The 10,404-nt window shown below is 48.9% G+C and overlaps 1 protein-coding gene across 4 annotated transcripts in view; it reads left to right on the forward strand.

Annotated features, from left to right (window-relative positions):
* The window catches only part of mtss2b (MTSS I-BAR domain containing 2b), a 40,929-nt gene extending 30,863 nt beyond the window's left edge, over nt 1-10,066 (forward strand). Inside the window, exons 10-15 of one of the 4 annotated variants that reach the window (XM_084682020.1) lie at nt 1,185-1,416; nt 1,595-1,669; nt 2,185-2,334; nt 2,817-2,999; nt 3,310-3,475; nt 3,671-10,066. In XM_084682020.1, the coding sequence (XP_084538146.1) occupies nt 1,185-1,416; nt 1,595-1,669; nt 2,185-2,334; nt 2,817-2,999; nt 3,310-3,475; nt 3,671-4,467 (1,603 nt within the window). In that variant the 3' untranslated portion in view covers nt 4,468-10,066. The remainder of the gene's footprint in view (nt 1-1,184; nt 1,417-1,594; nt 1,670-2,184; nt 2,335-2,816; nt 3,000-3,309; nt 3,476-3,670) is intronic. The other 3 variants (XM_084682021.1, XM_084682022.1, XM_084682024.1) reach the window with 3 other exon arrangements.
* The last annotated feature ends 338 nt before the right edge of the window (nt 10,067-10,404 follow it).

The raw sequence follows: 10,404 nt of genomic DNA on the forward strand, positions 1-10,404 counted from the left end.
TGTGTCTTGAGATGGATTTTGAGAAAGAGGTGCCCTTGCATACTGTCTGTCTATATGTCTATATGTCTGTCTGTTTGTCTGTCTGCCTGCCTGCCTGCCTGCCTGCCTGCCTGCCTGTCTGTCTGTCTGTCTGTCTGTCTGTCTGTCTTTATGTCTGTATCTGTCCATTGTTGCACAACATTGTACATATTTGTGTATATCTATGTATGTTTGTGTGCATGATAAGCCCTGTGTGTGTGTGTGTGTGTGTGTATGTGTGTATGTGTGTGTGTGTGTGTGTGTGTGTGTGTGTGTGTATGTGTGTGTGTGTGTGTGTGTGTGTGTGGATGTTATGTATCTGGGCATGGCCCTCACCTTCCTCTGTGTGTGTAGACTGCCTGTCTACCCATGCTTGATAATCACCTTCTCTCAACTTGTCCCCCCCTCCCTCACCCGCCTTTAAATCCCTCCCCCACCACTACCCCACTTGTTCCCATCTCCTCCACCCCCCCAACCCACCACTGACCCTTGCATTCATTCACTTTCTTGTCTGTCAAAAATCATTATTTATCGTTGCTCTGTGGTGTGTTTGTGTCTGTTATATATATATATATATATATATTGTGTGTGTGTCTGTGTATGCCCTCTCTTCTCTGTGTGGTTTGGTTCCTCTTGTTCTCTCCTCTCTCTATCTTCTCTCTCTGTTCTGGTTGTCGCCTTTCTTTATCTCTGCCCTGTCCTCCTCCAACTGGCTGATCCTGGCTGGTCTCTCCAACGTCCATCTGGTCCCCTCCACCATCCCTCCTTCTCTCTCCTCTGTTGACCTCCGGGTCATCTTCTTCCACCCAACACCTAACCACAACCCTGACACATTTTATCCACCAACACACACTCTGGATCTCTTTACCAATGTGCTTCACATACGTGCATCCCGCCCCCCCAACTTCTCTCCTCCCTCCTTCATACTCTGTACCCCGACTTGACCCCTTTTTCCTCACCTCCTCACCCCTGCTCACCTCACCCTCATCCTCACCCTCCTCATCCTCACCCTCATCCTCATCGTCACCCTCCTCATCCTCACCCTCATCCTCATCCGGCATCCTGTCCCCTCCTCACCCTCACATCCCTCCTCACCCCTCTCCTCCCACACTCCGCCTCCCCCTCTGACTCCTCCCCCCTCCCCGCCCTCCTTCCCCCCCCCACAGCAGTGTGAACAGCGCCCACAGTAGCGCATCTCGCTCCTCGGGGGGCGGGGGCTCTCAGCCTCACTCACCCAGTTCGTCCTATCGCTACCGCAGCCTGGCGCACCCGCCCCCGGGGGGCGTGAGCGTGCACCGCCTCAGCAGCGTGTCCTCCCACGACTCTGGCTTCATCTCGCAGGACGCCAACGTCTACTCCAAACCTCCCTCACCCATGCCCTCCGACATCACCAGCCAGGTACCGTCCTGACCCCTGACCTCTGACCCCATACCCAGAGTACAGCTGATTTTTTTTCGCGGACGTCCGTGTTCTATTAGATACGTTCGTTCACACACACCGCCTCACCCTCCTCACTTTCTCACTTCCGGTTCCCTCTGTCTCTCTCTCTTCCTCTCTCCCTCCCTCGCCCCGGCAGAAGTCCTCCAGCTCTGCCTCTTCTGAGGCCTCTGAGACGTGCCAGTCTGTCAGTGAGTGCAGCTCCCCCACCACGGTACGTATCCACACACAACCAGTCATGTCTCTCTGACAGGGTCATACAGGGTCACGATAGAACAGTCCTGTCTCTTTGACAGGGTTATACAGGGTCAGGATAGAACAGTACTGTCTCTCTGACAGGGTCATACAGGGTCAGGATAGAACAGTCCTGTCTCGATGACAGGGCTGTACAGGGTCAGGATAGACCAGTCTCTCTGATAGGGTTGAACTTGGTCATTATAGATCAGTACTGACTGACTGACAGTCCTGTCTGTCTGACATATGTAAATCTTTGCTTCAGTCTTTTCTGTGTATGTGTGTAATATATATATATATATATATATATATATATATATATATATATATATATATATATATATATATATATATATAGTGTGCGTATGTATGTATGTGTGTGTGTGTGCTATATATAGTGTGTGTGTGTTTAAGAAAGAGACCCAGTGGTCACTTCCTCAACCCTCTGCTCCTCGGTGTATCAACGTTCTGACGGTCTTGTCTCTCGTTCTGCAGTTTGGCTCGTCCTTCGCTACCTTCCGCCCTGCTCTCTCTCACTCAGGCTCCATGAGGCCTCTCTCTGTCATACTTCCTGCGTCCCCACCCTATAACCGCTCCCCTGGATCCAACACCTCCTCTCCCACATCAAAGGTTCCTTGCTGGAAGGTTTGTTCTTCATCTGCACCATTTCTTTTTATCTTTTCTTTTTGGTGTGTTTTTTGTTAATTTATTTTTATCTGCGCTTCAGTGAAATTTGCCTTATTTCTAGAAGCGTTTCTCTTTCTGTTAATTCCCCATCATCTGCTCAACTCATTCATAACTTCATTGCTTTGCTTCCCTAACCCGTGTGCTCAGTGTCCCTGTCTGTTGACGTCAGACTCACTCCCTGGTTTCAGATCTCCTCAGATGAGATCTGCTAAACCGAGCAGGCCATGTGGAGCTAGTTGGTCCACACAGTTAAACCAACAACAGCAACAACAAAATCCCACACAAGCCCCAAGCTGATCTTGCACTCACCATTGGGCTCAGGACCTAATACTACCTCCCCCCCTTCCCGCACTCAGATGAAGGGCCTCAAACTGCTGGATAGTGGACAAGTCTCTCTGTCTCTCTTCACTTCCTCTTATTAACCACACCCGCCTCTTCAGGATTGGTCCAAGGCAGGTTCCTATGAGCAGCCATTGGCTGCCAGCACCTTGCAGAGGAGGAAGGAGCCCCTGGATAGGCTGAGGGAGAGCGAGGCGTCCCCTGGTTCCCACGGTTACGCCGGAGCTCACGGTCATGAGGACGGACAGCGACCGAGGATGACCCCTGCAAGCATCGCTGCCAAGGTAACGCTGATGAGGATGATAAGGACGATGATAACATTTACTTCTGACATTTTATTCATTTAGCAGACAGACAGATTCTGAGGACAATGTGGGTGATGACGATTATAACGAGAATAAGGATGATCATGATGATATGAATAAGACGATGGTGATGGTGATGAAGGTGACGATGATGAGATAAGGATGATCATGAGGATGACAACACGACAACATGAGGGGGGTGACAATGAAGACGAACGACATGTTGCGCACGAGCGGACAGAGTGTGTGTGTGTGTTGAGTTGTGAGTGTGTCCTGGTGTGTGTCCCAGCATGGTGAGGAGGTGACCCCTGCAGCCAGTGACCTGGCCATGGTCCTGACCCGGGGCCTGAGCATGGAGCAACAGAAGAGCAGCAGAGACTCCCTGCAGTACTCCAGTGGGTACAGCACCCAGACCACCACCCCCTCCTGCTCTGAGGACACCATCCCCTCCCAGGGTACCATGCACACACACACACACACACACAAACCACACACACACACACTCACACACACACACACAAACACGCACACACACACACTCACACACACACACACACCACACACACACACACACCACACACACACACTCACACACACACACCACACACACACACACACTCACAATCTAAATCTTGCCCCCTCTCCCCCAGGGTCTGACTATGACTGCTACTCGGTGAACGGAGACACGGAGGGCGAGGCCCAGGCCGACTTTGACAAGTCCTCCACCATCCCTCGCCACAGCAACATCGCGCAGAACTACCGGCGCATGATCCAGACCAAGAGGCCCGCCAGCACGGCCGGCCTGCCCAGCGGGGCGGGGGGTGGCCATCCTGGGGGGGGCGGGGGCGGAGGCTCGGGGACCCCTGGGACCGCCACCATTCGCCGCACCCCCTCCACCAAACCGGGGGTGAGGCGCACCCTCTCCAACGCCGGCCCCATCCCCATCCGCCCCCCCATCGTGCCCGTCAAGACCCCCACGGTGCCGGACTCACCTGGGGGGTACGGGGGCGGTCCTCCGGTGCGGGTGGGCAGTGAGGAGTGTGTGTTCTACTGTGGTGAGGACTCCTCCCCAGGGGCGCTGGAGTACGTCAAGGCCTCGCCCAAACGACTCAGCCTGCCCAACACGGCGTGGGGCTCGGGGGCGGGGCTGGAGATGAGCGTGTATGGCCAGCCTGGCGGCGCCACTGGCTCAGAGGAGGAGCAGATGATTGCAGCCAATCGGCACAGCCTGGTGGAGAAAATAGGGGAGCTGGTGGCCAGTGCTCACGCTCTGGGGGAGGGGCAATTCCCTTTCCCCACCCTCCCCGATGACCCGCCCCCCGGCCCTGGCCCTCAGCCGCACCCCCAGGGGGCGGAGTCAGGGCCAGACATGCTGGTGTCCATCCGCAGGGGGGTGCGGCTTCGCAAGACCGTGTCCAACGACCGTTCCGCCCCTCGGATTTTGTGATTGGTTGAGGCCGTCAGCCAGAGAAAGCTCAGCCTGTGCAATGGCAACAACGATAACAACAAAAAAAATGTTTAAAAAAAGTCCTTAGAGTAAATTACGAGGAATAATGATAACAATAATAGTAATAAAGTAAAGACTGAATATTGACAGGCTGCTAGCTGGCCACTATAACTCAAGTGTGTGCGTGGAAGCATGTTTGTCTGTTAAACACCACCATCACTGAGATCTCCAAACCTTAAAGAGTTGACAGAGGTAGAGAATGGGAGGGAGACAGAGAAAGAGAGAGGATATAAAGGAAAATGAAGATAGTGAAGAGAAAACCTTGCCAAGCTCACTCACCCACACTTTTCCACATCCTCTTTCACGCTCCTTAGCCCCCCCGCCAACCTTTCACTAGTCATAAAGAAATGGACATACTGTACGTTGACAAAGACGTGAAGAGAGGAAGAGAGAGGTGGACGTGAGGGCTGTGTTTGCTGGAGGACTTGTGTCATCACACAGAGCTAAAGTTTGGACAGCAGCATGGGGATGTTGTCCCTGCTCGTGTGGCTAAGACAACGCACCCCCACTGTGTGTGATTGCAAGTGTGTGTGCGTGTGTGCGTGTGTGTGTGTGGGGTGGGTAAGCTGTGCTGCAGGTCAGCAGGTTAAGGCGTTGTGAAAGGGCTGCTCTCATCTGTTGGACATTGTGAACTCGTTTCCTGTTGTTATAGCGTGACCTTTTATTTCCTGTTCCCGATGTATGAAAAATTACAAAGTTCCAACAGGCATATATATATTTTTTAGAGTCAGAGAGAAAATGTTAATATGAAATGGAGCAATAAATGTGTTATTTTTGTGTTAAAAACAGATGGAGCAGGAGTTAAGATAGTGGCTCTTATCTTAGGTTTATTATTATTTTTATGTTCTAACTTATCAGGCTATCATCAGGAATGCTCTTGAACATGGATAACTACAGTTGTGTCTGGCTCTATGTCTCCAAGCTGAGGTGTTGACCCAGTAAACATTAGAAAACTGAAGCACTTTGAGGGGTAGTTTCTATGGTAACCACTAGGGGTCAGTGTGGCAACACTGCGCGCCCCTAAAGGAGGAGCAGAGAAAGGGAGAGAGAGTTAGGGTGGGGGTGGGGGGGTCTGTTGCCATGCAGAATGCTGTATCCAAGACACCACAGAACGAGAGTGTACATATAGGATGACAAGAAAATGATGGGATGCGAAAGTGATACAGAACGAAAGGTGGAAGGAGGGGCATGATTGGTTAGTTGGGTAGCTTCGTCAAGTGACCTGACAGGAACAAACTCCACAATGGGCTCAGAATCTTAAAATACGTTAAAAAAAAGAAAAAAGAAAAGAAAAAAACAACCATGACGAGTCAACATTCATAAAAAAAAAACTAACAGTGGATTTCAGAGTCTGGTTGGAGCCATGTAGAGAAGGACCTTTATCTGGCACACATGTCATGAGCGATGGAGGGAGAGGTTGACGAAAGAGACAGAGAGGAGATAAGAAGAAGAATAGAAGCGGACTTTTCAGACTAAAGCCCAGATGGGTGAAGCCATGGTCCAAGAGAAAGTTATGATAATGGACTGAAACGGACCCTGTAATTGATGGACTATAATGAACTAGTGAAGACTAAAGATTTGATGAAGCATTTTACTGCCTGATAGTGAGCATACTGTCTACCCTGGAGAGACTACTTAACTGTACAGACACCCTGTCTACCCTGGAGAGACTACTTAACTGTACAGACACTGTCTACCCTGGAAAGACTACTTAACTGTACAGACACACCGTCTACCCTGGAGAGACTAGTTAACTGTACAGACACACTGTCTACCCTGGAGAGACTAGTTAACTGTACAGACACACTGTCTACCCTGGAGAGACTAGTTAACTGTACAGACACTGTCTACCCTGGAGAGACTAGTTAACTGTACAGACACACTGTCTACCCTGGAGAGACTAGTTAACTGTACAGACACTGTCTACCCTGGAGAGACTAGTTAACTGTACAGACACACCGTCTACCCTGGAGAGACTAGTTAACTGTACAGACACACCGTCTACCCTGGAGAGACTAGTTAACTGTACAGACACACTGTCTACCCTGGAGAGACTAGTTAACTGTACAGACACTGTCTACCCTGGAGAGACTAGTTAACTGTACAGACACACCGTCTACCCTGGAGAGACTAGTTAACTGTACAATACTTAGTAAAAAAAAGATTTGTCAAACAACAGAGCAGTATATCCCTTCAAGCGTTATGTTTTCCATATTTCATTTCGCAATAATGTTATACTGTGTAAAGAAAGTCTTACTTTTGTTCCAGTGGAGTTCCAGCTGTGGCAATGATGGGAGGCCACGGTGGCCCTGCCCTGTTGGAATGGAGGGGAAGTACAACTCTGACCACTAAGCTGTAGACTAGTGAATGTCTACTAGTACAACTGTCTCCTTAACAGTAACCATCTAATCTTGCTCTTACCCACAGAAGAATGACCATTACTAAAGTGTAACTCTAAATGCTTACTTATGTTGTTCATTTGAACATATTTATTTAGCCTCACTAGAGCACTGTGTTAGACATGCCTGTGGCTGTTGTTTTAGAATGTGAGTGGGAACAAACTCATTAACATAGTCCTCTGCTGCTGAAGTGCCCATTTTTCACGGACACAATTGTGCTTCAGTGCGAGGTTGTGGGATACGGCTGTGTGTGTGGTGTGTGTTTATGCGTGTGTGTGTGTGTGTAAGAGGTCAGTGGTTGGTGTAGGAGGTTCTAATTGGTGAAGGAGGAGTGACAATGTTGGTAATGCCTACAACTCCCAAGATGCATCTGTGGCAGGTGACATCCATCTACAAAATGGCAGGAAAGCACAGGTCACAATGTTATATATGCATACTGTGTTGTCTACGTACATGCTGTATACTGTCATAAGAAGATGAACACTAATTGTTATGTGCTTGAAGTAAAACAAGAGTAACTGACATAAATTGGCAAAACTGAAAACAGAGGGCAGAGGTCAAGTGTACAGAGTATGACAGCAATAGAAAGGTTGTGTGTATGTGTGCATGTGTGTGTGTGCCAAATTAACAATACAACACCTTATTTAACAACAAATCTGTATATGTTTACTGTATTTTTCAATGTGCCAATTTAACAAGTTTGAGAATGATTATATGCCCATGTTTTATCATTCTTGACGTATTCAGATACTCCAGCGTGTGTGTGTGTGCGCGCAAGTGTAAGAGAGTGTGAGAGAGACTTATGAACAGTGACGCCCTGACACACAGCAGGACCACGGTAATGACACAAAGGAAGAGAAAGAGACAGAAATACTGCCAGACAGGCTGCCAGAGACCGACAACAAACGCTCCTCCTCGGACACTCCCATCCCTTCTTACCTTCTCTCCTCTCTCGCCTCTCTCTCATCTCTCCCTCCTCTCCCTCCCTCTCTGTCTCATCTCCCTTTCTCTGTCCTCTGTCATCTCATTTCTCTCCCTCACCTTTTTCTCCTCTCTGTCCTCTCCCTCCTCTCTCCTCTCAGCGCTCTGTTCCCTCCTCCTCTCCCTCCTCTCTCTTCTCTTTCCTCTGCTAAGTCATGGTGTGCCAGAGCTCCCTGTCTGCCAGCCAATGTGTCCGATAAGTCACCATAAATGATAGCAGCTCTCCAAAGTAGAGATTCCGAATACAATAGACGCCAATGAAATCCATTACGTTTTTAATTGCGTGTGAAAATGAACTAAACACTATGTGATCTCTTTTTCTGACAGATCTTTTGAGGTGTGTTTGTGTGTGTGTGTGTGTGTGTGTTAGCTGGGTTGTGTTTCTAGCTGCAACAGTGATACACATAGCGTTGTCACATGGAGGGATGTGTGACAACATCGGATCGCTGCGGACACCATTGTTCTTCTGTTCTGCTTATTGGGTGGACATGGTTCCTCCTTCCTCTTTCTCGGCACATCATCGGTTACCGGTCACAACTCAATTAGATACCATTTTCAAAAGGCTTTGTCTTTGACCACAAATCCCTGAATCCCTACCAATTTTTTTTGCTATAGTTTACGAACCTACAGTAGTAGTGGGGCTCATTCCTTAGGAAATGTGCCACTAAATTGCAGACAGGTGGTGACACAGGGTCAGGTGACAGTGTTGTGGCAGGTGTCCTGCATTCCTCCTCCTAAACCACCCAGCCTATTAGAGATGTTGATCACTGCTCTACAGGATGTGATCCACTGAGTTCACACTGTGTGTTTGAAGGTTTAGTTGATGACACAGGCAAGGCCATTCTGGTTGTCAGTGTAGTTCACCCTATCAGCTTCTTTACTTGTCAGTGTCAGCTCTCTCCTGATTGGTCCGCCCGTCTGAGCCCTGACTGGTCAACGTTGACCTGTCACCCTCTTTGATGATCAGTGGTTGTGTATCAGCACTGTGCGGAGCGGTCAAACAGCTATTTACTTCCCACTGAGACATTCCAATCAGCGGTCTCCTCTGGCTGGTTGGAGTGAACCTGAATCCCAGCAGGAGGGGCAGAGAAAGATGAGAGGAGAGGAGGAGGCTAGGAGCAGAGGAGGAGGCTAGGAGCAGAGGAGGAGGCTAGGAGCAGAGGAGGAGGCTAGGAGCAGAGGAGGAGGCTAGGAGCAGAGGAGGAGGCTAGGAGCAGAGGAGGAGGCTAGGAGCAGAGGAGGAGGCTAGGAGCAGAGGAGGAGGCTAGGAGCAGAGGAGGAGGCTAGGAGCAGAGGAGGAGGCTAGGAGCAGAGGAGGGCTCCAGGTTGAATCCCAGTAGGAACCTTGTTTACACCCTGTCCTAGCACGTGTGTGTATGTGTGTGTCGCGTTGGCGTGTTCCCACTCACGCTGGCAGCTTATCTTTGTGTGTGTGTGTGTGTGGTGCTCAGCAGGAATAGTGTTTCTGGGCTTGGCCTCTGTGCCTCTGCACACAGAGTCCCACTCACAGCCTGTCCCTCTCACTCCTCCATAGAGTCTAACTCGACCCCTCGCTGTCACCGTGGCTGGTGCATTCTGGGTAGAGGCTGAGAGGGCATGTCCCTGGTGGCATAGCAACTGAACTGAATGTTTTATATATTGATTCTAAGTGTGGTTTCTCTTTCTTCCCATCTATTCGCTACAACTACTCGGCCCCCTCTTTGCCACCCCCCTCTCATCTTTGGAATGACCTATGACCCCTGACCTTTCCACCATGTGTATGAGGTCACTATTTGACACTTATGACAGTATTGTGAAGAGATATTATGATGCGTGATTTGTTTGTGTACAACCATCTTTTACTCTTCTCCCCTGTCCTCCCTTTCTCTCCTTCTTCTGTTCCCCTCTCCTCTCTCACCTCATCACCCCTAGTCCAGTTTCGCTACAGGTGCTGTTGTCTCTGTCTTTGTTCTTATCTTCTCTTGTTTCTTCTCTTTAATTTATTGTGTCTTTTCTCAAAAGGCTCCTTTGCCTCTGTTGCTAATGACAAGTCTTTTTCCTTTTATTCTTTTTCTTTTTTTGTAATAATTATCCTTTTACTTTGTTAAATTAGTCACTGCTAATGTAACAAAACGCACTGTGATGATTCCAGTATTAATAAAAGTTGTACTTAAACTGTGCTCAACGTTGTCTGGAAAGAGTGCTTACTTTACATGTTAGTCCCTGTAGTGATACTTTCCTTCATCCGTCTAGTTTGGTTCACCTCCTGATTAAGTTAATTATGGAATGAAATGAACACCACTGACTGATATACATGAGAGTAAAATGTTATTGTGGAAACTTGTGTACAAGCATTTAGGTAAGTTTTGTAGGATCTGAAGACCTATGTGTAGATCTGTTTTTGGCCACTAGAACGTGCTCAAGACCTTCAGTGGTGTCAGAGCAGCAGAGTTTGTTCTGTCTGTGAGAAAACTGATCGATGGCATTTAATGTATCACATTGTTGAAAATGTGACATT

Source organism: Hypomesus nipponensis, chromosome 19 (assembly GCF_054491055.1).
Source record: "Hypomesus nipponensis isolate SF chromosome 19, ASM5449105v1, whole genome shotgun sequence".
In the NCBI taxonomy this organism is placed as follows: Eukaryota; Metazoa; Chordata; class Actinopteri; order Osmeriformes; family Osmeridae; genus Hypomesus; species Hypomesus nipponensis.